This window comes from Lynx canadensis, chromosome A2 (assembly GCF_007474595.2).
Source record: "Lynx canadensis isolate LIC74 chromosome A2, mLynCan4.pri.v2, whole genome shotgun sequence".
Taxonomy (NCBI): Eukaryota; Metazoa; Chordata; class Mammalia; order Carnivora; family Felidae; genus Lynx; species Lynx canadensis.
The window spans coordinates 78154740-78182155 of record NC_044304.2 but is presented as its reverse complement, the minus strand read 5'-3'; the positions used below and the strand labels follow the sequence as shown (position 1 = coordinate 78182155).

General features: G+C 48.0%; 1 protein-coding gene across 1 annotated transcript in view; it reads left to right on the top strand.

The window, feature by feature from the left end:
• The first annotated feature begins 2577 nt into the window (after window positions 1-2577).
• CDHR3 (cadherin related family member 3) overlaps window positions 2578-27416 on the top strand; it is a 64909-nt gene continuing 40070 nt past the window's right edge. The window contains exons 1-4 of the mRNA XM_030307781.1: window positions 2578-2719; window positions 11634-11836; window positions 17552-17717; window positions 20769-20866. Coding sequence (XP_030163641.1) covers window positions 2674-2719; window positions 11634-11836; window positions 17552-17717; window positions 20769-20866 — 513 coding nt within the window. The 5' untranslated portion in view covers window positions 2578-2673. The remainder of the gene's footprint in view (window positions 2720-11633; window positions 11837-17551; window positions 17718-20768; window positions 20867-27416) is intronic.

Genomic DNA, 27416 nt, shown 5'->3' with positions numbered 1-27416 from the left:
TCAAAGGCTTAATTATTCTGACGTTTTCCATAACTTCATCTGAGCCATCACTTCAGCTTTAATTATGCATAATGAAATGGATTATTTACAGTAACTAATATGACAGGAAAAACTGAGAGGTGAGAATTGGTAACTTGGCAACTACTAACTCATACGTTTTCAACCCGTGTTTATTGAGTACCTACTATGTTTTCGCCTTTGCCGCTGTCCTGGAGATGTCCTATTGGGAAAAAAATAGTATCGCTGGAGCACATCCACGGGCCAGTGTCTTTCCCTTCATTATCTCACGTGCGGCTTGCAAGAATGCTACACAACAGGGATTATTCTCCCTGATTTATACGGGTGCAACTGAGATTCTGGAAGGAAGGTAATTTGCCTAAGGTCACACAGAAAAACCTATGGTGTTATGTTGTTTTTTGCCATCTACCTATTTCAGACAGGAACTTACATGCTGACATTCCGAATCTTACTGCCTTGTACAGGAAAAGTCAACTTTTCCTAAGGGAAAAGTTGCTTGTTGTGTTAAGCAGGACAGCGGGAGCAGGGGTACTTTTGGGAAATTAACCTGACAGTTTCCTATAGGACGCACTGGCTGCTACTGAGATGGTCCAGGTCAGAGGCCAGGACCTTAAACCAAAGCGGTGGCAGCAAAATTGGGAAAAGAGGCTGCAGGCGGCCCTGTGGTGTCTGGAAGGAGCTTGACGAAGGCTTGCATGTGGTGGAAAGGAAGGATGCCAACCTCGCCGCCCTGGGTTTGGGAAGCAGGAGAGGCGAATGTCAGCCTGACCACTGACTGGCAGCTTGACCAGGGGCAGGTCACTTAGCCTTATGAGTCCTCGTCTCCTTGTGCCCAGAAGAGGCTGCAAGCAGTTCATAGAGCAACCTCGGTTCAGGGGCGTATGAACTAACACGTTTACTGGCCTCCATTAAATCTCCCTTAAGGTCTTGCTTCCAGGTCACTTCTATTATTCACAGTCCATCATAGACTTTACTTCCATCTCAAACTTGACTTAAGTTTCTTTCTTTTTTTTTAATGTCTATTTATTTGACAGAGAGAGAGAGACAATGTGGGGGGGGGAGGGGCAAAGAGAGCGAGGGAGACACAGACTCCGAAGCTGCCTCCAGGCTCTGAGTTGTCAGCACAGAGCCCCATGTGGGGCTCAAACCCATGAGCTGAGATCCTGACCTGAGCTGAAGTCGGATGCTTAACTGACTGAGCGCTCCAGGAGCCCCAACTTGACTCAAGTTTCATTTCAAGGTTGTTGAAGCCGGAGCTGGGATTCTGAGAGTTTGGGGCCTGGACATGAGGTGCAGTCAGGCCTCCTCCCTTTGTGCTGGGGCAGGATTCCGAGGAGGTGGAGGGAAAGGGATGTGTGAGTCCCCCTAGCTGGCCTCGTTCTGTCTCTCTCGATTGGTTGTGGCCTTCCTCGGGCTCATACTGACTAACTGGCCAGGGGTGACCTCTGAGTAGCCAAATGCTGGTTTACTTGTGGGGAATGCCCCCCCCCACTCGGGCCACCAGCCTTGGGCTGCTGGGCCCCCTCCTGCCACAGGCAGTTCTCGGGTGTGAGGAGCAGGAGAGAGGGTCTAAGTCTAGCTTCCTTTCGCTATGTCAACTACTGTTCTCACTGCACCACACCGAGAGGTCGGGCCGTGCCAGCCCCACACTTGTCCTGCTACTGCTCCTTCTCTGAACTTCTCTGGACTCCAGCCCGACTGTGTTTCGCTCACCACGCCTTGGAGCCTAGCATGGGGCCACATGGGGCATGAAAGCACCATATAGGGCAGCACCTGGCCCCAAGGGATGGGCCACATCACTCCCAGTGGGCGGAAGTCTGCTTCACTACTCCAGTAATCTTTGTCCACAAACCACGTTGAGCGCTAGAGGGACGGTGGTTATGGATGCAGTCAAAGGGCCAGGTCTATCACAGCCAGTCTGCCTTGAGAAGGGTCTGGTCCCAAGTCAGAGCCCTACTCATCTATTCAGGGTAGCAGAAAAAGTCCCACTTCACTACCCTGCCTCCAAGGATGACAAGATGCCTGGGGAGCCTGGGTGGCTCAATTAAGTGTTTCTGCTCAGGTCGTGATCTCGTGGTTTGTGAATTTGATGAGTTGGAGCCCCACGTCGGGCTCTGCACTGACAGCAAGGAGTCTGCTTGGGATTCTCTCTCCCTCTCTCTCTGTCCCTCCCCTGCTTGCCCTCTCTCTCAAAATAAAAAGAAAAATTTTTAAATTTTAAAAATTAAAAAAGAAAAAGAATCATAAGACATCTGGTTATAGGGCGGCTGAGACTATCATGGATGTCTATGCTTATGCCCAGCTTTTAGCATCATCTCTGTGTCTCTGCTTTCTTTGCTCTTTCCACTTCTCTTTTGGGCTCTCTGTCAAGACACACGGTGGGTGTAGAATTTTAAGAGGGACTCTGAGCTCACCAGGGCCGGCTGGTTGGCCTCTTGGGTAACCATGCGGTCACAGAAGCAGGTAATCAAAGAACAAACAGTCCTGTGGTGTTTAGTCTCCCCGAGCTACCACCAAAGCCTCTGTTTGCTTTCTCACATGGCAACAAAGCTAGGAAGGGAAGATGAGTGGCATTTGGAATAAATGTTGGGTCTTGGGCGGGATTCAGCTACTGGGTAATATCCTGGAAGTGCATACAGAAGTGAACTATCCAGTATGCAGGGGGCAGTTTTTCTCCTGGTTCTCCTGGATGCCATGTCAGGTAGGAACTCCATTTTGTCCCTTGTTTGGGCTGCTCTCTGTTTGCATGATACCACTGAGTGATAACGTCCCCGAGGAGGAAATTGCATCTGAGAGGTCTTGCTCAACGGTGGGCTTATTGGCACTGGCGAACGAGATAATGCAATGACGGGGAGCCCGAGGAGGCTGGGCAGGTGCTCTGGGAAGGGGGTGCACCAAAAGAAGCTACAGTCTAGTCTCCAGTCTAGACTAAAGTCTAGTCTCTGTGCAGACTTCATTTTCTCCCCTTGGTAACCGGCCTGTGCCTGTCCTTCCAGGGTGTAAGGTTGGAAGAATGGTTTTCACTACAGAGCTTTGTGAGTATGTCAAGTCAGTCTTTGTGGAGACTCTGGCCTTTCTCTGGAGTCTTGTGGGGGCAACTTGAAGTTGGCAGATCATCCTATGGGAAAACTGAGGTATCAAGGGGCCATTGTCTTAGTCTTGAGCAAAGACAATGTCTTCGGATGAAGCACCAAGGATTGAACCGAACCTACTGCTTCTTGTAGTCCCTCTTCCTTCTTCAAGAGCTTCAAGAATCCCGGGTGATCTCTTTAATGTTGTCAGCTTGGATTATGGAAATTGAGCTTTTTAAATTAAATCTTATTTTTGAATAGGTAGTATATGCAGAATGTGTGGAATTCAATCATGTGAAATTTGCAGATTAATTTAGGGATAATTTACATATTTGATGAGTTATGCAGGAACACACTGAGAGGAGAGGCAAATGCTTAGTAAATGGCAGTGCTTATTACGTATGACGTGAGCCTTCCTGTTCAACTGTTGTAGACAGTTGTTTAAGTCTTTGTTTTCTTCCAGATTATTTTAAGATTTCCTTCACAGGGATCTTGCACATTCTGATTATGATTATGTTTCCTTCTAGTTCTTTCTTTTCCTTCTCCTTTTTCTGTATTTGTGGAAGGAATCTTATCTTCTCTTGTATGTTTTAACTGATTGTTGTGCAATGGATCGAACCCTACTAATGACGTACCTGATTATTTGTAATGGTTTTCCAGGTGACTCTCATGCATTTTCTAGGTTTTGAAAATAATCAACATTTATATTCTTCCTTGCCTATCGTTCTATTTTGTACTTATCTCTCTTATCTAATTACCAGGCCCGTACCTTCAGGCTGTTGTTAAACAATGATAAGCGGGGCGCTTGGGTGGTTCAGTCAGTTAAGTGTCTGACTCTTGATTTCAGCTCAGGTCATGATCTCATGAAACTGGACACCACATCAGGCTCTGCACCGACAGCTCGGGGCCTGCTTGGGATTCTCTCCCTCTCTCCCTCTTTCTCTGCTCTTCCCTGCTTGTGCTCTCTCTCTCTCTCTCTCTCTCTCAAAATAAATAAACAAACTTAAAAAAAAAAAAAAGAGTGTACATTCTTGTCTTATTCCCCATTAAGGATGATGTTAACTTTCGGTGTGAAACAGAAATGTTTTACATGTTAAGGAGATAACTTTTATTCTTTTTTCAGGTATTTATTTCTAAACCAAAATAGTTTTTAAATCAAATGCTTTTTCCAGATTTATGGAAATGACCATTTAACATTCCCTTTTGGTCTGTTAATAACATAAATAAATGACTGGGTTTCCTCTAATTGAACCCTCTTGAATCTTGAGATTTTCTACTTGGTAGAGGGACTGTGAGGCTGGGTCTTGAGCAGCTCAGACTCTCACTTGAAGTAAACATTTGAGATTTTCCCAGAAATATAGGCTTCTAGGACCACAATCATTTGAGTTAAGAGGTGACATTGCCATTGAGGAAAGAGTGAATTCAGCAAGAACTCAACGTCTCATAGTGGATATGATCATTTGGAATCTTATTATTGGACGTGTGAAAGGGACAGATCACAAAGGTTTGCAATAAATACTTGAAATTTCTTATCAAAACCACACTCAACCCCCACCCCCACCCCCATCTCCAAAAGACCATGCACTGCACCACGCTTTTGCTTCCAAAGGGAAAATCTCGGTTTTTGGAAGGTCTGCTGTGATGTAGACTATTTCCCTCTCACCTTCTTTTGTGAGTCTGAGAACCCAATTCTTATCCTCCCTCTCAAACACTAGAGTCACACATTGGGGGGGGGGCAGCCACACTGGCACCTGTTTTCAGGGTGTTGGAAACAGGCATCACCATAATAATCTCAAACAATATCCTCTTTCCTCTCATTTGGTCTAACTTCTCTGCATCCTCTAACACCCAAGTCAAGCTCCACCTCCTCCAGAGAGCCCACCTGGATTGCCCCGACTCCTGGTGGGTACTCTTCCCACTGTACCGTGGAGCTCCTCTTGCCCACACATGGGATGTATGCCAAGGTTTGAACACAGTGCCCCACACGAAATGAATGCTTAACAAAAGGTAGTATGAGTTATTCTAGAATTCATCCGTTATGTGTCTGTCGTGTTTCCTCAAGGGGAATGTCAGCCCTGCAATAACAGGTTTTGTATCTCTTACTGCTCTGTGGTCCCCTCATGTCACATACATATATAAGGGATCCAATAAATATTTGTTGTTTTCATGGATCATCATCCCTTTCTGGGTCTTCCCCCCCACACACACACACGCATTTACTGATACCTTCCCCCACAACACAGAAATTTAGATCAGATGGCTGCTTGTACTGTCATTTAAATTAGCTTCTGTCCTTCCCACCCTCTGTTAAGATGAGAGAAATCAAACAGTTTCTCTTCAGGATGCTACAGATGTTACAGTGTCGCACTCCCACGACGTCTTACAGAGGAAAGCCCCACGAGAACATAAAGCAGATAAACCTCCCAAGCACACCGGTGGAAAAGAATTGAGATGAAACAGTCTTCGGGTTCTATCAGTACCAAAAGACCACGCGCCATTCCTGAAGCTGGAGGACTTAGCAAGGGTTCCTCTGTGTATTCAAATCCACTGCCCGCTGAAAGTTGTCTACATTTTGAGAAAGTTCTTCGAGGGAAGTAACATTTGTGTTACTCTCTTGGGGATTAAAAATTCCAGGGTGTTTAATGAAAGAAGGGTTCCTTGGTAGCTGGAAGATCCACATGAACGTGAAAAAGGTACCAGTGCCATTGACTTGAGTCTTCTCCGCAGAGCACCAGGCATGAGGCTAGCTCATGTCTCTCTAGGAAGACCCCCCAGGCTGGCCATTGCTCCTGATCTTGTGCTAGGCAGTGCTGGGAAGTCAAAAAGAGGACTAAGGCTCACTGTCTCAGGCTCCTTGAGGAACTGGGTGCAACCTTTCATTATTAATGCTCTCATCATTTCAAAAGGCAGGAACATGGAGCCCATCCCCTGAAAGTCTTTCCGTTGGCTGATCAATCTGATATATGGGAACCAACAAACATTGTAAAAGGCTTCTACTTCTTCTGTAACATCATTTTCCTGTGTAGAGTCAACCTCAGAGGAACAAAAGGTGTTCCTCCTCTCGGCACTCCCCCTACCTCCTTCCCATGGCAATCTGGTTGTCTTCCTCTCTCAAGTTCAAGAATTTTGTCTCTGGAATCCATCTGTATTTCCACCCCCATGGAATTGGAAGAGGTTTGCCAGAAACCAGCCCTTCTCGGGCCAGCACCAGAGGGTTGCTCTGAGACACATACATCTTTCTCCTGCTACTTATGGCCCAGTGTAATTTCCAGAATCGCGAGTAGAGTCACCATCTTTTCTTCTGTGTCTTACTCAGGGCTCCCCGCTATTATTAGCCTTGCTTGGCATGGATCAGCTCCCCAAAGAAGACAGGTGAGAATCTCACCTAGGGAGGTATACATCTTGGAAATTAAAGGCACAGGAAGACATTGCATATACTGAAACAATATTCTATAATGCTTGATGGTTTGGCGAGTATATGCGTTTTCAGCGTATGGTATCTTTGCTGTGAGAGTGAAATCTCGTAGGCCTGGAATTAGCCTGAGTTGCTTCACTGAAGTTCCTGCACAGAACTGACCTCTGCTCAAGGCAAGAAGCACACTGATTAACGGTGCCGCTCCCACGGGTCCTGGGAGTTTCCGAATTATTTGTATGGGCCTGCAAGCATTGTTTATTGACAACAGTGAGATTGAGGATTTGCACCTGGCTTGGAAGGCCCTGTTGTGGAAGCTGGTTATGTAACAAGATGGTGCCTACATGACCAACAGAATAGAAAAATGTCCAGTGGAGACTCTATTTGGGGTTCCCAGGTGGTGAGGTATCATTAGATACGTCAGTGGTCTCTGATCTGAGCAAGTGCATTCTGTTATGACCCTTAGGGAAAACAGGATGAAAAAAGCTAGTGCCTGGCCTCTCTGATCCTCAAGACATGAGGCCACCTTTAGTCCTGGTGCAGATATTCACTTAATGTTTTTGCTATACTGCCTCCTTTTTCTGTAATCAACTGTAGATTTGCAAGCGTTCTCTCTCGGCTTCTATGAGTCTTGTTTAGCAATTGAACTCTGTTTAATGGCTACCATAGTGCAGCACCATAGCCCTGAGAGATAGAAGTGGACAGAGGGCCCCAGAGAAGTTAAGGGACCAGCCCAAGGTCACACGTTAAGTAGTGGCAAAGCTCAAACTTGAAGCAAGAGCTCCGATTCCAAATCTCATTCTTTTTTCACAACACTCCTTGATCTCTCTCCCTACCATTTTGATTAGCTAGTGGAGAGAAAGAAAAGGTACTTACTGAGTGACGGTCTCAGGCAAGGACTGCCCTGTATTGAAATCACACTGTGAGAGCAGCTGTGTTCCTGGAGGGAGAAGATGGCATCACCCACGCTTCCTGAACCACACGGTCACTTTGGTGTCGGAGGCCCAGGGTGGCCAGCTTCTTCCCCCACAACTGAGGCTGCAGAGGCCTTAATTATTCCAACACGGGCTTCCAGGAGGAGGCTTTGTTGGTCCATATCTGGCAAGGCAGCGCTTTCGCTCATTTCGAAACAAGTGAGCACATCATCCATCCAGATCCCAACCCCAAGCAAGATGTTTCAGTGGGCTCGGTGACTGATAATAAATCTTCTGCGTGTTCTTTCTTTTTCAAAGTGTACGCTTCAAGCAATTCTAATTTGATCCTTAATTAAGATGCATGTGTAAGTCAAATTCCATTAAAGCCTCTTTCTTGCTCAGACCGCCAGAGAAAGTTTGGAAGACCAGCTTCAGAAGGCAAGCGCGTGGTGTCTTAGGGAGAGCCTTTCCCTGGCTTCTAACCTTCCCTCTCTCCTTCCCCCTTCAAAATATCTCCCTCACTACCTTGTAAAATATGACCATTCACGGAGGAGTATGAAAGCTCTACAAATAGGAGGGGGCAGTGTGCGGCTGTGCAAAGAGACTTGTGCTTGGAGTCAGGTGCCTGGGATTGGAAGGCTGGTTCTTTCATGGAATTAGTTTCCAGAACCCAGGGCTTATCAAAGTTAAAATGAACACAACAAGATCAGTGGAAACACTCTCTGCAAAGCAAACTAAATGATATCAGTGGGAGATATTTGAAGAGCACGGCTTGACCGGTCTTCTCAGTTCATCAGAGGAGTCGCGCCAAGGTTGGTGGCCATGGTAAGCTGCCTGTTCAGGGCGAGGCTGTGGAAAGCCCCGAGTGGCACCTAGCAAGCCTCTCACACCCTGAGCCCATGTCAAGCTAATACCCCAGCACGATTCCTTATGCTGTTCCCCCAAACAGCCTCTTACAGATTGCATCGCCACATCTAACATCTGGGTGGAGGGGCCAATTTCTTACCAGGCCCCAGCACCATCAGGATGCATGGTGCCTTACGTGCATGGTCACCCGACGGGCACGTGACAGACGGTCTGTAGTTGGTATGTACCATCTGTCATCTAGAAGATCCAGAGGCAGTGATCCAGGCCTGCAACAGCCCCTTACTGAGTGCAATCACAGATGTGCAGAATGGTGATGGTAATACCTACATGGCAGGATTGTGTTTAGAACAGCTGAGATCAGGCAGGAAAGCCTACACAATGCCTGATGAGTAGGAGCTTAGAAAAAGCAAGTGGTTACTTGTTTTCAGTCTATTCATTTGGGCACACCCTAACTGCAGGCTGCTCTGGAGAAAAACTGAGGGAGTTCTAGCTTTGCTTAAATACGAGCAGAAGCTTCCTTCCTCTTGACTGGAGAGGCCCAGGTTACTGGGGTGAGTGGGAAGGAGCAGGTGAAGGTGGGGGGTGGGGTCCCTTGAAATTGGCAACCTTTCATTTTACTTATTAGGACTACCCTTGTCTTGCTGAACAGAGGAAACACTGGTGAACAGCTGGGGACGGGGAGGGGGGCCCTGGTGATTTTCCACTGTGGGAAAAGAGAGCAAGAGGGAATTATGCCTAAAATAACTTAAGCACCAAAGCAATTGATTAATTTGCTCATTTAAAAAAACTATTTTTGGGGGCGCCTGGGTGTCTCAGTCGGTTAAGCGTCCGACTTCAGCTCAGGTCATGATCTCGCGGTTCATGAGTTCAAGCCCCGCGTCAGGCATCTGTGCTGATGGCTCAGAGCCTGGAGCCTGTTTCAGATTCTATGTCTCCCTCTCTCTCTGACCCTCCCCCGTTCATACTCTGTCTCTCTCTGTCTCAAAAATAAATAAACGTTAAAAAAAAATTTTTTTTTTAAATAAAAAAACTGTTTTTGGGAACTCTTTGCCTCTAAATATTCCAAGCTTACTATTTTGCTCTCCATTTTTAAGAGGCGGGGAGGGGCAGAGAGAGAGAGAGAGAGAGAGAGAGAGAGAATCTCAAGCAGGCTCCATGACCTGACCCTGACCCCTGACCCCTGGGGTCATGACCTGAGCCTAAATCAAGAGTCAGGGCGCTCAAGGAACTGAGCCACTTAGGTACCCCTTGCTCCGAATTTTTATTACAAGAATGCTATAATATTAAAGTCATTTTGACAGATTTAAAAAAAAAATCTATCCATATCCGTGTTACCCTAAACCTCAGCTGTTTTTTCTGAGCCCTTGCACAGTCCTTGTCCATAACACTGGCTAATCCTGCAATCAAAAATAACTTGTGTACAATGTATTTTAGTCTCTAAACTAAGATGATTTTAGATTTATTTTTTAATTATTTTAATGTTTATTTATTTTTGAGAGAGAGAGAGAGAGAGAGAGAGAGAGACAGTGTGAGTGGGGAAGAAAGAGAGAGGGAGACACAGAATCCAAAGCAGGCTCCAGGCTCTGAGCTGTCAGCACAGAGTCTGATGTGGGGCTCGAACTCACAAACCGTGAGATCATGACCTGAGCCAAAGTCGGACGGACACTTAACTGACTGAGCCACCCAGGTGCCCCAATGATTTTAGATTTATGAAAGCTTGTATCAGTATGTTTATATTTCCATTTTTCCTACATTTGCATCTACTTCTCTGAAGCCCCGCCCCCAATTTTGAAATAAAAACATTCTCTTACAAAAGCCAGCATTTTTCCACGGCTGGTTTGTTTCTAGAAGTTGTACACCTTTTGGTAGGACTGATCCTCTTACTGCCCCCTGTACTTCCTCCCAGAATTCCAGGTGGTTCGTCTCCCAGGGCTAAAGGTGGCCACGATCAGGAAGCTGGCTAACAAGTAGGGCTTCAGCATAAAGTTTGGTTCTTTTACTTGTTATTATTCAGCTCAGTTCCCTCATCTGTAAAATGGTGACATTAATGCCTATGCGAGAGGATTGTTTCGAGGAGTAAATGAGAGAAAGGATTTTACCTTATGCACTTATTTGGCAACTGGAGAAGTGTACTGAGTTCCTAGAGCTGTCACAGTAAACTACCACACAGTGGATGGCTTAGAACAACAGGAACTGAAATGCCGATAGTTCAGGAGGTCAGAGGTCTGAGGTCAAGGTGGGGACAGGGTTGGTTCCTTCTAGAAACTCTGAAGAAGATCTGTTCCATGTGTGTTTCCTAGCTTTTGGTGCTTGCTTGCTTCTCCTTGGCTTGTAGATGCATTAGTTCAATTCCTGCCTCTAGCATAACATGCTTTTCTTCCTCCTATGTCTCTGTGTTCCGTCCTCTTCTTATAAGGACATCATTTGGTGGGTCAGGGCCCTCCCTAATCTGGAATGATCTCCTCTTAACCAGTTAATCTGCAAAGACTCTATTTCCAAATCAGGTACATCCTGAGGTTCTGAGTGAACGTGGGTTTTTTTGGGGCAGGACAATTTTCACCCCCCCCCCCCACACCCTGAGTAAGCATCACCATGGAAGCATGAAAGAGCAGGAGCTGCTGGTCTCCTCTATATTGGCAAGATCTTGCAGAGTATCGAGGAGACCTAAGAATGTCCCAGGATTTTCCTGGAAGAAGCATACTTTCTCTCAAATTGTCAAAGTCCCTGTCTGATGTGCAGTCCAAGGCAATGCATGCGCCTTCACTGAGTCTCACGTTTTCTTGTCTGTGAAATGGGAGTTAATGTATCAATCAAGATGTACTCATTGACCCTCTCTGCATGATGCCCCCAGCATCCAACAATAACAAACAATTGTCCTGGAGATTACTTACAGATGTAAGGAGATCTAACATGATTTTGGGGCTTGCCAATCATGATCGCTCCATTCTTGATGACCTCTGAATCAAACACTGACACAGACAAGGCAAATAAACTCTTGTAAACTACCTGAGTCATGATGGGACTAGGTCCTTCAAGTGAATGTCCGTCTCCAAAGGCATCATGTTTCTGTTTCTCTAGCCCTTCACAAAGAAAAGAGAAGGGGTGTGGGGAGACAAGAGAAATGCAGCAGCTTTATTTACAGAATGACAAAAGCAGATTTCATGGTTGTTTTGTGGTGGTTTTCTTGGCTCCCAGAAGATCTCACATTTCCATTTCCAGTCCTGGCAAGAGTGACCAGGTTCCATTGTTGCCCCGAGCTATGAGTTGAAACCATAGAGCGAGCTGTTAAGTCCTTTTTCCCAGCACAAGGCTTTATGTTCATGTTGTTTTGCATCCTTCTTAAACCCACAGGGAGAGAAGCGCTACGCCTAATCCATTTGCCTGCTACAAGCAACGTGGCTGAGAATTCTCCACCTGAGACTTCAGTGCACAAGTTTTCTGTGAATTTATCAGCATCGCTGGCACCTGTGACCCCGGGGTTTCCCCTGATCATCAACTCAAGCCCCCTCACAGATGCCTTCAAAGTGAACTGGCTGTCAGGCACCGACTTTGAGGCAAGCACATCTCACGCCCAGGGGGAGTTGTCCACAAAGAGGGGTCCTGAAGCTGAGGATGGATGGGATTCCAGATCAGTGATCATTTCCTCCTCTTTCCCTGGTTCAATCTCTCCTCTAGTAAGATCCACAAGGGCTGTTTGGGGCACCATAAAGCCCTCTGTGCTAGATGCCCCAGAGCACTTGGGACCTTCTTTCTTCACTCAATCCAGTGCAGTGACCAAATGCCCAATTTATTACAAATAAAAGTCTTGTTTCTTATTGCCAACCGCCCTTACATGATATCAGGCGTTAGAAGTGTACTGACAGTAACTAAATTCTTTGGGTGGCATAGTTTGGGTATTCGTCTCCTCAAAAGCCAGGCGCTGATGAACTTGTGTCCAGTGATGCTGCTTTTCTCGAATTCTGTGATTTTTCAGAAGGAAATCTATGAGGAGACTTATTTAATATGGAAGAACACACCCTTCATAGAAATCCAAGTCTAAATGGGCAGCTGTGCTGTGTGACTGTTTCCTCGTGGATAATTTAGACTCAGTAATTCACATTCAAGAGCCATGGCTTGAGGGCCAGAGCGCAGGAACACGGCATTCTCAGCACCCCATTCAGGAGGTCTTCACCTCAGTATCCAGTGTACATTCCCGGGCCCCAGATGCTGGTTCTGTGAACTCACCTGCCCTGTCTACCTGGCCCTTGACATCTGGCTCATCTTCCACAGCTGCTGTTCATCTGTTCCTATAAGCCCTGCCAATTGCTTGCACTTACACAGCATGCGGTATTGGCTGGACACTGTGGAACCTGTTCTACATGTGTTTACTCTTGTAATCTTCCAACAACCCAATGATTTTATTTATATTACTAGCCCTTTGTACAGATGCAGGAAACCGAAGCAAAATTTAACAGAGATATGAGATAACTTGCCCTGGGTTGCACAGCTCTCAGGTGGCTGAGCCGAAGCTAGAACCCAGGTAGCCTGACTTCATATCTCTGACTAGTCTTATAAACAGCTTCATTGAGATATAATGTGTACATCATAGAAGTCACCCATTTAAAATGTACAATTCAGGGGGCACCTGGGTGGCTCAGTGGGTTAAGTGTCTGACTTTGGCTCAGGTTATGATTTCATGGTTCGTGAGATCGAGCCCCGCATTGGGCTCTGTGCTGACAGCTCGGAGCCTGGAGCCTGCTTTGGATTCTGTGTCTCCCTCTCTCTCTGCCCCTCCCCCGCTCTGTCTGTCTCTCAAAAATAAATGTTTAAAAAAATAAAAATAAAAAATAAAATGTACAATTCGGTGGTTTTTAGCGTTTCACAGACCACCACCACAATCTAATTTCAGAACATCCCATCACGCCCAATTGAACCCCTAGTCTATCGGCAGTCACTCCCCTTTTCCTATTTCCCCCAGTCGCTGGCACCCACTAATCTCCTTTCTGTCTTAACGGATTTGCCTATTCTGGACATTGTCTCTGAATAGATTTGCATTGTACGTGGTCTTTAATGACCGGCCAGTTTCCCTGAAGCAAAAAATTTCATGGGTCACCCATGTTGTATCGTGTGTCAGTACTTCATTCCTTTTCGTGACTGAATCATATTCTACCATCTGGACAGACCATATTTTGCCCATCTGTTCATCAACTGACAGACATCTGGGTTGTTCCCACTAAGAGTTCCCTCCCTTAGCCTCGATAGTCTACTGCCTTTAATGATGATGGTGACCGTGCTGCTTCAGATACACATCCTGATCTCTTGATGTTACTACTGACACTGATATTATCACTGTTTAAAGTGCTTTATTGCTGGGGCACTTGGGTGACTCGGTTGAGCATCCAACTCTTAATTTCAGCTCAGGGCATGATCTGAGGGTGGTGGGATAGAGCCATGCATTGGGCTCTCTGCTGAGTGTGGAGCCTTAAATCCCCCCTGCTTGCATTCTCTCTTTAAAAAAAAAAAATCAAACAAATAAAAGTAAAATGCTTTATTCCAGTTCAGAACTAAGATCATAAAGAGACAGCAAGTTTAACTGAATTGTCTGAGATCACATAGCCATTAAAGATGAAATAAGCACTTAACTCAGGTCACCTGACCACCAATCTTAGGTTTTTTTTCTTACATTGCCATGCACATTGTTGCTGTTTTGGCAAGCCCCCAAATCAGGTGGAAATACCTACCTTTTCCATGTTTGATGGGATTCACACAGGGCTATCAGTCAAGGAAGAATCCCATCCTATTCCTGAACTCTAGAAATGGCAATTTTATTAGCACCTCAACTGATGTGGGTTCCAGTGTTCAGGGGACTGTCCCAGCCCTGGTGCCCTCCTGGATTCTGTGCCAGCACTAGGACTGGCCACGCATTCATAAGTCCTGAAGCTATTCTTAAGAATTGGTTGCTTCTCCCCAGAAACCACCCAATGGCATCAACTATCCCCTCCAAAAAGATCTTATTCTCGGGGTGCCTGGGTGGCTCAGTCAGTTAAGCGTCTGACTCTTGACTCACGGCTCATGAGATCCAGCCCTGTGTCGGGCTCTGTGCTGACAGTGTGGAGCCTGCTTGGGATTCTCTTCCTCCCCATCTCTCTGCCTTTCCCCCATGCATGCTCTCTTTCTCTCAAAATAAATAAACATTAAAAAAAAATCCTTTTCTCCTACCCCAAATGTTCATAAGAGCTACCACCACAGTAGAACCTGACTCCTCCTTGGGCTGACTGGACAGTCTGCAGGAGAAGTCCAATGGTGAGGTTTTTGGGTCTCTGGTCCAGAGGTCTGGTTACCGTTGGCCTTGGGACTTCATTGTACAGGGCTTTCGGAGGGTGACCTCTGAATCACGCCAGAGCTCAGGCCTCTCTACTTTCAAACACAGCTGCTGAGACTTCTGGGGACAGGGGGCAGGCAAGGAGAATTTGTGACAATGATCTAATGATAACAACTCATGTGTATGGCGCATTTATCATATACCAGGAATCCCCCTAAATTTTTTGTGAATTCATTGATGTAATACTCACAATAGGACCATGAGTGCTGTACTACTATTATTTGCATGTTAGAGGTGGGGCACGGAGGCATGGAGAGGCCGAGCAGGGTGCCCAGGTTCACTTAGCTAGTTGGTGGCCAACTTGAGACTTGGGATCTGGCAAGCTGGCCCAAGAACCCTAGCTCGCAGTCCCTACTCTGCGCTGGCCCACTATTGCCCAGCAAGAGAGATATCAGAGCCCCATTTGGCCACATGTGGCCAATTGTTAGTCATGGAGTTTTCTCCCATAACAGCAGCAAGAAGGATAACTCTGAGAGGCGCCTGGGTGGCTCAGTTAGTTAAGAGTCCGACTTCGGCTCAAGTCATCATCTCACGGTTCATAAGTTCGAGCTCCACGCTGGGGTCTGTGCTGACGGCTCAGAGCCTGGAGCCTGCTTTGGATTCTGTGTCTCCCTCTCTCTCTACCCTTTCCCCACTTGTTCTCTCTCTCTGTCTCTCTCTCACCTCTCTCTCAAAAATAAATAAACATTAAAAAGAAGAAGAAGGATAGTTCTGAGAAGCCGGGCAGGCATGCAAGCATTGCTCTGAGGTCGTGTGGAGGCCTGCACCTGCCCCTCTTTCTCTCTCAGCCAGACTCTCCTATTTCCTCACCCACTGTCACCAGCAAATTTGTTGAGCTTTGACCAGAATGACCTCAGGCTTAACATACCTGAGACCAAACATTGTCTTTCATCCTAACTCTGCAGCCAGATTGCCTGCAACCAAATGGAGGCTCCACCGCTCCCAGCAATGACCTTTGGAGCACCTTCCCCTCCCTGGCCTAGTCTCCTTACCCGTGAAACACAGGGAACCTTCACCAACCTGCGGTTGTTGCCACGACTTAATAAGCTACTCGGCAAAATGGCTTGGCAAGAGCCCGGCACGTAAACACTTAATAAATGCTGGTAGCAACAGCAAAAACAACTCCCCCATTTGTGTTTGTAGCAACCCAGTTCCTCTGACTCCAAAATGTAGTATTTTGGACTCTTTCTTTGACTGTATTGTTTCCTTCCTCTGGGGAATCAGAGCTAGTTCCCAAGGACAAGGAGCTGTCAGTAGGTAATATTGTGGTAAAGGATCTGCTCAAGCTTGGGGTTCAGGAGAGGCCTCCAGGCTTAGCAGGAAGCTCGGGTCTAAATCAAGGAAACAGAATGGGTCATGACAGAGGGAGCTGCTCTGGGGGACAAATGCTCACTGCACGGTTTCTGGCTCTCATTTGCTGGGTGCTTGCTCAGTGCTAAACAGTGATCTAAGTGTTTCGTGGCTTCACTCATTTCATCCTTACAACAACCCTCTAAAGTAGATGCTTTTAATGTCCCCATTTTACAGATGGGGAAATGGAGGCACAGATGGGTTAAGGAATGGGAAGGCTGGGCTTTAAAGCCAGTCAGCCTGGCTCCAGAGTCTATGCTCTGGACGCCTCGCTTATGCTGCCTCTCTCCTTACAGGCGTCAGACGCAGAGACAGGTCATCTCTACATACGTGGGCGCCAGGCTGACCCCTGCTCACGGTAGTGACAAGACTACATCTTTGTCTCTCTCAGCCCTCCTCCACACTTTCTCCCTCCACTGCACGTATTCATTCCCATCTGTGGCTGTCTTCACTCAACCAGCCCAGATCTGCAGCCCAGATCTTGCAAAGTCAAACATGAAACCCATAGCCGACTCCATGAAGCCTTCCCTGGCTAAACACGGCTCACAATGAACTCTACCCCCTATTCTTTGTTATAATATCCTGTCTTATACCTCACCTGTTTAACTAGGGCGAGGATTATTTACCTACTTATAATCATGTGGAAGCAAAATCAGGGAAAGGTACAGGACTTCCCCAAGGTCACACCAAAGTTCAGCCACGAAAGTGAGATTGGAACTAAGTGCTCTCCTCACGACAGGATACTGAATGCCTGCCTGGCCCCATTCGTATTAACAACCAAAAGCTGCCATTAGGATAATTAAGACATTTATGAAATGTCCGAAAGGACTCTGGGCACTCCGTGGTCTGAGCTGGTGGCAGGAGTGTGCATGTAGACATGAGAGGTCACCAGCTGGCCTCCAGTTAGCCTCAGCAGAACCCTCCCATCATGGACTTCCCAGGTTCCTGCTGATGATTCTGGTGATGTCTCTCTATCCCTGGTTCTTGGTATCCCTCCCACATTTCCAAAACACAATTCAGAGGACAAGTTTCCAATAGTGGAAGGATGTGTGGAAATGTACAAAAACACTAACAGGGTATTGATGTAAGTATATATTGTTCCTTATTTCTGCAGATGTATCCTTCCCTTGTTTACTCTTGGACATGGCCTTGGGAAAGTTAGCATGGCGTGCTACGCCAAGATGCAACTTAACAGCAATCACAGGAAAGTACAGTGTCAGAAAACCTAACTACATTCAGAGTAGACTTGCCTAGGCGCCAACCCCAAGTAGTGACAGGCAGGGTTTTAACTCCTGGCTTTCCATCTCCAGTGGATGGAACCAGGATGTCACCTAAATATTTTTCTTTCCCAGGAAAAGTGGCATCACATGCAGGAGGCCCTTTAGTGGAGTGTCATGGGGCTTCTGTTGGACGGACTAAGGAAAAACAACCCCTTCCTTTGACAATGAGGGAAAGGATGCTGGTTGTTTCCTTCCTAGTAACATCCCTTTGCAAAATGCATGCATACCAAACATATCTTCTTCCACAGGGTTACTAAGAATTCTGCATTTGCTTTTAGGTTGTCACCAGTGGGAAGGAACAACTAGACTTTGAAATGGAACCAAACATATTTGAGTTGCAGATTTATGTTAAGGATGACGTTGGTGTCACTGACCTACAGATCCTGACCGTCCAGGTAACAGATGTGAACGAGCCGCCTGAGTTTCAAGGCAACTTGGCAAAAGGTAAGATACACTGGGGTGTGCGGTATGGCCAGACGGTGGCACAGGGGAGGACCCTGGGGGGGCTGAGCAAAGCAGACAAGTAAGTAAACAAGCAGCTGTTTCCCTGGAAAAGGCATCTGCTTCATGAGCAGGGAATAAATGAAATGTCCTCCAGCACAGGACTCCCAGTAATGATGCCCAACGATTTACAAAGCCCCTCACCTCTGTCGCTTCTCTTGGGAATCTCTCAGACCTGGGGAGGAAACTGAGGCTCTGGGACCTCGAGTGGATCATTCTGGAGGAAGCTGGGATGAGCCCATCAGAGACTCATCACCGTGTGCTGCGGTCATTGACTCGCTTGTTAATCCTCCCCATGGAGGCCTGGAGGGCAGTGTGTGACTGGGCTCTGCTGCAGAGCAGGGACAATATAAAGGACTGGAGCATAGGGTAACTTCCTGCATAATCTTGCCCATGCTCATGCCTTTGAATGCCATCCATACTGACAACCTCCATGTTAGTCCAGTCTTCTCCTCTGAACCCCTGACTCAAACACCTAGCCATCTTACCCGATATCTCCATCTGCCATGTCTAGTAGGCATCTGGGATACTGTGAGGCGACTTTTGGAATGTCCCCAGGTCACCCAAACCTAAGCAGGTTGGCCAGTGGAGCCAACCATGTGATTAGAAGGTTGCAACTCTGACTCCCATCCTCCACTTTGTCCCCACCTCTGTGGAGGGAAGGGGGGTGGAGACTGAGCTCAATCACCAATGGCCAATGATGTAATTAGCCATGCCTTTGTAATCAAGCCTCCATAAAACCACAAAAGGGTGGGGTTGGCAAAGCTTCCGGGTTGGTGAACAAACTCTCTCTTCCTGGAGAGCGGTGTATCCAGAGAGCATAGACGCTCTGTACCCTTTTCCCCATATCATAACCTATGCATCTCTTATATCTGTCTGTTCTTGAGTTATAGCCTTTTGCAATAAGCCAGTAATCTAGTAAGTAAAATATTTCCGAGTCATGTGATCCCCTCTAGCAAATTCACCAAACCCCAAGAGGGGATGGTGGGAAACTCAGACTTACAGCTTGTGGGTCAGAAGCACAGATGACAACCTGAACTGGAAATTGACATCTGAAGTAGTGGGGGGGTGGGGGTGGTGGTGGACATGTCTCGTGGGACTGAGTTCTTGGCCTGTGGAATCTGAATGCTGTCTCTGGGTAGATAGTATCAGAATTGAGTCGAATTGTAGAACTGCCAGCTAGTGTCAGAGGATTGCTTGGTGGTATACAAAATCTGCCCCACATTGGAATCGGTGTCATAACGTGACATTTCCAACTTGACATGCCCCCAAACCAAACCCTCAGCTCCCACTCCACTCCCGACCCCCACCACCCCCCACCCCCCAAAGTCTGCTTCTCCTGTCTTTCCCCTCTTAGTTAATGGCACCTCCAGCATTCCAGTTGCTTGGACCAAAACTTCAAAGTCAGCCATGACTCCTCTCTCCTTCATACCCAACATCAAAACCGTTGGGAAATCTTGCCCCTTCCAAGTCCCCGCAGTCTGACCGCTGCCTGGCATCCCCGTCACTACCACCATGGCACAAGGCACCGGTCAAGTGTCACCACACATGACTGCATGGCTTATTGCAATGGCCGGCTAACTGGTCTCCCTGCTCTGCCCTAGCCCCTGCCAATCTGTTCTCCGCATAGCAGCCAGAAGGATCTTGGGAAATATCAGTTAAATCAAGGCACCCCTCTGCTTAAAACCCTACAGGAACTTCTCATCTCCCTTAAAACGAGAGCCAGAGACTCCTTAAGGCAATCCAAACTGGCAAGACTGCTCCAGCCTCCACCATGTCCTCTCCCACACATTTCCTGCTACTCCTCCGCTATGGCAGTCCCAGCCTCCTCGCCGGACTGTCAGTGCCCCAGGCACCACCTGTCAGAGTCAGCGTCTGCATTTACTCTTTGCCCCTCCCCCATATTTATGGCGGCACCTCATTTCTTTAAGAATCTTGACTCAAGTGTCCGCGAACCTTCCACAACCACTCCATTTCACGTTGGAACCCAACCCACAACACGCCATTCCCTGATTTTCCCCGTGACATCGCTCCGTAACATTCACATATTTTGCTCATTTCCTTTGTCTGGATCTTCCCACTATAATGGAAGCCCAGTGAGAGCAGGGCTTTGGGTTTGGGGAACCGCTGCCTTCCCAATGCATAGATGGATCCGTGTCTGGTGCAGTAGTGAGAACTCAGTAAATACTGACTTGAATGGAAGCACGAGCAGTGACGAAGGTGAATGGGAGCTGGAGCTCCGATGGAAGGTGGACTGGGTTTGAATTTTTATGCCCTCACCTCCTTCCTAGCTGAGACAGCCCCATCACTTCCCAGAGTGCATTCCCTCATTTGTAAAGTAGAGATCACTACAATACCTCCTTACAGAGTGTTGTGAAGATAAGGGAGAAAACATAAGTCCTCACCACAATACCTCCAAAGAGCGAGTGGATGTGCGCGTTCTCAGCCCTCTCTCAGAAGGACGGGTTCTCAGAGAGAGAGAGATACCCCTAGGCAAGGCTGGTGGGGCCAAGGAGCTGTTCCCCCTGGCTGCGAGAACTCTGAAGTAGATGAAACCAATTTCTGGTCCCCTCCCTGAGTCTCTGCAGCCCTCTCCCTCCCTTATTCCTTCTGCACATCATTCATTTCAGCTGACATGCTAAGTTCACTTCCGGAGGTGACCTTGGTTAGGTTTCAGAGGAATTTGCACGTGAGAGTGGATCAGGAATCAGCCTCTTGCAGGAGGCTCCTCCCCAAGGTCACCTCTCAGCAAAGGAAAGGTGGGGAGAGGTGCTGCCAGCTTGACCACCGAGCACGTTATAAATTCCCATAAGCGGTCCGCTCACGCCCGCCGGCCGGTGGGCTTACTCACCGCCTCCGTCACCGCGTCCGCCTTTCCCACGATGCCAGTGCACTCGGTTCCCTTCGGCCATGTACGGCTGGTCCCGGTTTCGTAATTCCTCATTTGCTTTGTCTGATAAAATGTGTCTTCTTCCACTCTGGACGCCAATATAGGTCTAGACCTGTACATAGTAGAAGGAGCAAATCCTGGATTCATTTATCAGGTGGAGGCCTTCGATCCAGAAGACACAAACCGAAGCATACCCCTCAGTGTAAGTCTCCTCGTTGAACAAGAAGGGCTTCTCCAAGCTGCCTTTGACCCAGGAGCCTGGAGCCTCGGCCTGCGGTGGGGGGGCCGTTGGGGCAGTGATATGGGAGGACGGTGCTGTCCACAGCATAGAGTACAGGGGGTGTTGGAATGGGTGAGGGAGCTCTGGATACCCTGGATAAGATTCATGGCCCTGTGTGATCTTAGTCGAGTTCTTAACCTCTCTGAGCTTCCATTTCTTCCTCTATAAAAATGGAAGAACAATAGCACCTTCCACAGCTGGGGGACTGTAAGTATTAAATCATGCACATAAAGCCACTTAGCACAAGCGCCTGGCATATTAAGACTGCTCAGTATTTTTAAATTCTAAGTTAATACAAATCCAGCCATATTCTTTAAACATTTTTTTAAATGTTTATTTATTTTTGAGAGAGACAGAGTGTGAGGGGCAGAGACAGAGAGGCAGACACAGAATCCGAAGCAGGCTCCAGGCTCTGAGCTGTCAGCACAGAGCCCGATGCGGGGCTTGAACCCATGAACGGTGAGATCATGACCTGAGCCAAACTCGGATGCCCAACCGACTGAGCCACCCAGGCACTCCAGCCCCCCCCCGCCCCCAGCTATATTCTTTTAAAAGTGGAAAATGTGTATCCCAAAGGCCGGCATTAACACTTGTTTTCAAGAGATGAGGTCAAGCTGTTTGGAGCCAAGTTAAAAAAAAAAAAAAAGTCCCAGAAATTCCAAAGAACAGGAGGAATCCCACAGAGAAAAACCAGAGTCTAGGCCCTGGAACCTTCCCTCACGGTTCAGTCTGAGATCTTGCTTCTCTCCCTTTTAAATCCACTCCCTTAAAGGCAGCTGCCGGTGGAGCTCTTGTAAACGCTAACCTTTGGGCGAAGGAGCTTCTCAGCGTGTCCCCAGGACAGGGATGCTGTGGCTCCCAGCTCTGTCCCCTGAAGTGGCTTGTGCGCCCTGCAGCTGGGCAGCCCAGGTCGGAAAGAAAAGAACCAGGCCCGCTAACCTTGGAGCAGGCATTGCTCCGGCAAATCCCACCTTACAGAGAAGCGAGCGCTTGAAATATGAGACTCGGGGAACTGGTAACACCGGGAGGCTGTTTCGGCTGTTTGCTCTGTGATTTGCAGCCTCAACAGGGCTACTTTTTCTAACATGAGGAAGCGAGCCTTGGGGATAACCTCAAGCACTAATATGATACAGTCGGCAGGGTCTGAATCAAAGCTGTTTTAAGATTAGTGGGCACATCTTAGGTTACAGAATAGACTGTTATTATCAGAAGATGACCCCTCTGAAAAATAATTTATTCAAGATTCTATTTGCATGAATACGTGGAATATGCAAACACTTAATGGATCCCTACTATGTGCTAAGAGCCACACTAGGTGCTTTATTTTTTTTTTCAACATTTATTTATTTTTGGGACAGAGAGAGACAGAGCATGAACGGGGGAGGGGCAGAGAGAGAGGGAGACACAGAATCGGAAACAGGCTCCAGGCTCTGAGCCATCAGCCCAGAGCCTGACGCGGGGCTCGAACTCACGGACCGCGAGATCGTGACCTGGCTGAAGTCGGACACTTAACCGACTGTGCCACCCAGGCGCCCCAACACACTAGGTGCTTTAAACGCATACTTATGAGTAACATACTTGCTATGTAAGTTATAAATGTGTTGGTCTGAAAACAACAGAAAACTTAATCACAGTGGCGGATGTGGGATTTTGTTTTTCCTCCCATAAGAAGTCCAGAGGCAGGCAGGCAGTCCAGGGCTGGCTCATCTACTGCCATCAGAAACCTGGGCTCTTTCTATCTTTCTGTTCTTTCACCCACAGTATGTTGGTTTTGTCCTCTTTCTGTTTGCCTCATGATTACAAGATGGCTGCTGTACCTCCAGGCTTTACTTTTAAGTTCCAGGCAGAAAGAAAAAAAAAAAAAAAAAGCAGGAAGGGGTACAGGGTGAAGGGAGCAGGCCAGCCCAGCCTGTACCTTTTTTGGTAGGAAAACAAAGACCCTTCTGGGGCCCCTAACCAGAGGACTTCTGTTTACTCCTCACTGGCCAGCACTGTGTCCTACGGGCACTGTGGCTTGATGGTGACCAAGGGAAAAAGGATTTCAGATGGGTCGGCAACCCGAATTATAGTACCTCATTTATACATTTAGTTCATTTCAACATTTACCAAGAATCCACTACGTGCCTGGCTTTCTATTAGATACTATGGACTCAGAGATGAGTAACACACATCTTTGTACCTCAAGAAGTTTACAGTCTGTGTGGGAGACATTCGTGCACACACCAAATCGTTATAATTCAATAAGGTAATTGCTATAAAGTCTGTACAAGATGCAGTGGGGGCAAAGTGGAAGGACTCTCCGACTGCCAAGAAAAAGGTTTATTTTTAAATCCCCATCTTTAATAGATCTTTCCAAATTATACAGAGGGAATAAGGCCATAGCAGTCCCTTTAAAAACACCTCCTGGGGCACCTGGGTGGCTCATTTGGTAGGTGGCTGATTTCAGCTCAGGTCATGATCTCACAGTTTGTGGGTTCCAGCCCCACGTCAGGCTCTGTGCTGACAGCTTGCTCAGAGCCTGCAGCCTGCTTCAGATTCTGTGTCTCCCTCTCTCTCTGCCCCTCCCCCGCTTATGCTCTGTCTCTGTCTCTCTCTCTCAAAATAAATAAAAAAACATTTAAAAAATAAGGTAAAAACCCCTCCTGGATCAGGTTGTTATGCTTTCAGAGCAAGGGAAGCAGCCAGGTGGGTAACAAATGCAGCAGGCGTTGCTCCCTTAAAAGAATACGTAGTGCCATCCAAAGAGGTCTGAGCTCAGCCGCAGGGGCTGGGGGCCTGGAACTAGCTGCACCCATAGCTTTCACAGTGTGCTTAGGAGTTATTTGCGGGAGGGGGCCCTTCCAGTGCAGCAGAAAGTGTTAATGAAGTATTTAACACCTGCACTAGAACTAACAGCTGCGCAGAATGTTCCAGCCTGCAGAAGCAGTGAGCATGATGTAGAAAGAACCCTTGCTCAGATTGGAAAGGAATAGCAGTTCAAGAAGTGACACAGCACGGCCTTTGTACTTAGACTTTTTATTCTGGACGCTCTGGAGGTACTAAATGACATATTTGCTCTATATAAGGAGAAAGGAGATGGGTTAATTTACTATTCACCGAACCTGTGCCTCTTAACTTTGGCTGTAAATTGAAACCAGAAGAGGAACCTAAAAAAACAACAGATATCTGGGTCCCACTCCGCCGAGAGTTGGATGTGACTGTCCTGGGGTGTGATCCAGGCATCAGGCTTTGCAAGCCCCCAGGTGAATCTCTTGAACAGCCAGGGCTGAAAACCATGGGCATGTTTTCCCAAATTTCCCAAGTATCTCTCCAAGTTTCCCATCCTGTGGGTCTGGGATGGGCCTGGGAATCTGCAGCTTTGCCAAATACCCCGGGGGGAGTCTTCTGGTTAGAGAGGCTGGGATGGTTTCTCAGAAGGCGTTCAGGTCCCTGCGTGAGAATATTTGCAGGCTGCTTTTAAAAAACCATGGACTCCTGGAATACAAACCGCTCAGGTGATTCTGACATTGTACCCTTTGAGGACCACAGAACTGAAGAAGCAAGCAGGGGCTTTAATGGAACACCGAAGTAGAGCCGGGAGCTCTGGCACTGTCCGGGCTGCGGCTGTGACTGCTGCTGCCCATGCTGCCAGGAGGGGGGGGGGTGACATCGGGGGGAGGGAGGCACGCTGGCCTGGCCCCACTTCAGTTGGTCGGGAGCTGCCACCGACCCCCGCAGAGGGACCAGCTGTCCAAGCCGGGGCGCAGGACACAGCCTTGGCCTCATGAGCACCTGTCCCTGTCAGATCTACCCAAGAGCTGGGACTGGAGCAACGTGGATAGGGTCAACTATGCCAGTGTCCCCAGGGGGCCGGACCGTCCCCCCATACTGTGGTGCCTGCTGGGTGCATGGCAGCACCACAGCTAGGATGGCGGGTAGGATCCACAGCAAGAGGAAGGGGGCGTGCCCCCCGCACCACCCCCCACTGCCGCCATGCTGGCAGCACAGCCTGTAAAGGACCCTTGCAAGGACGCTTGCAACCTGGGCTCCTGCGCAGGGGCGACGACCTGCAGGTGTGGGGGTACACCCACCGGCAAGGCATCCCTGACGAGGCCTGCAACAGCTACCAGGCCAAGGACTGGGAGTATGACAATGACCGGGAGCTTAACCAATGTGGAACCTGCACGGAACTCAGAGACGGCCATGCCGTCCAGAACTACACCCTCAAGTAGGTTGGCGACTATGGCTCCCTCTCCAGAAGAGAGATGGTGGCAGAAATCTACACCAAAGGCCCATCGGCTGCGGTACAAGGGCGACAGAGAAGACGGCTAACTACATAGGCGGCATCTATGTCGAGAACCCAGACAGGGCCTACGTAAACTGTGTCATTTTCTTGGCCGGCTGGGATGTCAACCATGACACTGAGTACTGGACAGTCCAGGGTTCATGGGGAGAACCATGCAGTGGGCAAGACTGGATGGATAGTGACCGGCACCTATAAAGATGGGAAGGGTGCCAATTACAACCTTGCTGTCCAGGAGTCCTGTGCATTTGGGGACCCATCCTAAAACAGGTCTCCGGAAGAGCGTGTTTTAAGAAACAGTATCATGTAGGGCCTGGGTGGCTTAAGCATCTGACCCTTGATTTCGGCTCAGGTCGATCCCACAGTTCCTGGGATGGAGCCCTGCGTGGGCTCTGTACTTACAGCTTGGAGGCTGCTTCCTCTGCCCCCCTTCATTGCCCCTCTCCCGCTCGTGCCCTCTCTCTCTCAAAAGAAATAAATTAAGAAAAAAAAAAAAGAAAGTAATGGTATCATGAACCATAATCAGAGGGGATCCTGTTGTTAGGGGCACTGGGTCGGTACTGCAATGGTCTGAACGAACTAGGGGTTGATATTTCAAAGTACCTGATGGCTGGTCATTGCACTGAGCACCTAGAAGATGTGCCTGTCACATGCAGACTGCTGTGGTGCTGGCTGGAAGGGCACTTCAGAGGGAAGAGTCTAAAAGGGGATGGCTGAGACCCCTCTGCCCCCCTGCCCCCAAACTGGCCACTCCCCTGCCATCATCACGCAGCAAACCATCTACCTGGCGAAGATGTGATCCGCAAGACAATTATGTGACCTCCACTCCCTTCAATACATGATGTGGTATTTTCTGTTTGGTGACTGTGGTCTATAATGTGATCAAAAGGTGAAAGAGGTCAGACTTATCAATGGTGAATAATCAATGGTAGGGGCTCAGGGAGAAGGCGGCCATTTCAGATTGCCCGAGTGATGACTAAAATACACGACTTCCCACAAGAAACAAAACAAAAACAAAAACAAGATACCGAAGCATGTGCATGAAGCCACCCCGGGTTGGTTTGTGCCTATCATCTTACCTGATGGGTTCCAAGGAGTTGCCTTGCTGGTGGGAACCCCTGAGGAGGAAGAACGGATTAAAAAATAGCTCTAGGACAGCTCCAGAAACCCCAACTCCCTTAAAATGACAAATCCTGCAACCTCTATGCAGCTTAATGAACTGAAAGTGTATCACAGATAACATACAAGTGCAGGCTAGTGCAGAGACCTCTGGCATTTGCTCCCGCCTTTTTAAGGAAATTTTAATAGCATGTTGTACATTGTTTGGGCCAGCACCGCCCAATACAGCTGGCATGCGGGCCAGAAATGACTGTGGTGTGTGTCATTTTAAATGTTCTAGTAGCCACATTGAAAAGGTAGAACAAAATAGGTGAAATTAATTTTAATATACTTCTTACATTTTAAATACTCATATACAAACTACTATCGTTTCTAACCCATAATCAACATAAAAGCGACTCATGAGATATCTTTTAATGTTTTTGTAATTTGTTTTTGAGACAGAGAGAGACAGAGCATGAGCAGGGGAGGGGCAGAGAGAGAGAGGGAGACACAGAATCCGAAGAGGCTCCAGGCTCGGAGCTGTCAGCACAGAGCCTGACGCGGGGCTCGAACTCACAAACCGTGAGATCATGACCTGAGCCGAAGCCGGACGCCTAACCAACTGAGCCACCCAGGCGCCCCGATTCATGAGATATTTTACATCCTTTGCTTATAGTGGGTCTTTGGACTCATTGTGTCCTTTATACTTACAGCTCACCTCCTTTCAGACCAGCCACATTGCAAATGCTCAATAGTTGCAGGTGCCCGTGGCTGGTGGCTTGTGTTGTTTGGCACAGGCCCGGATCCAGCTTCAGCTCCCCCTCCCCGTGCACCTTCTGTGTCGTGATGGGGTACAGGTGGAGCACGCTCAGAGGCACGCGTTAATACTGGGCTCAGAGTGGTGTGTATGTGAATAACTCCATTTCCTGGCATTTCTCCTCTGGGCCCCCTCCCCCAGCCCTGTCTCTACTTCTTGAGGGAGGTTCAATGAGATCCAACCCCCTCCCACCCAACTCCCATGCTCCACCTCCCCCTCTGCTCGGAAATGGCCACCGTGACTGCAGCAAAACCTCCTCGGAGACTCTGAGG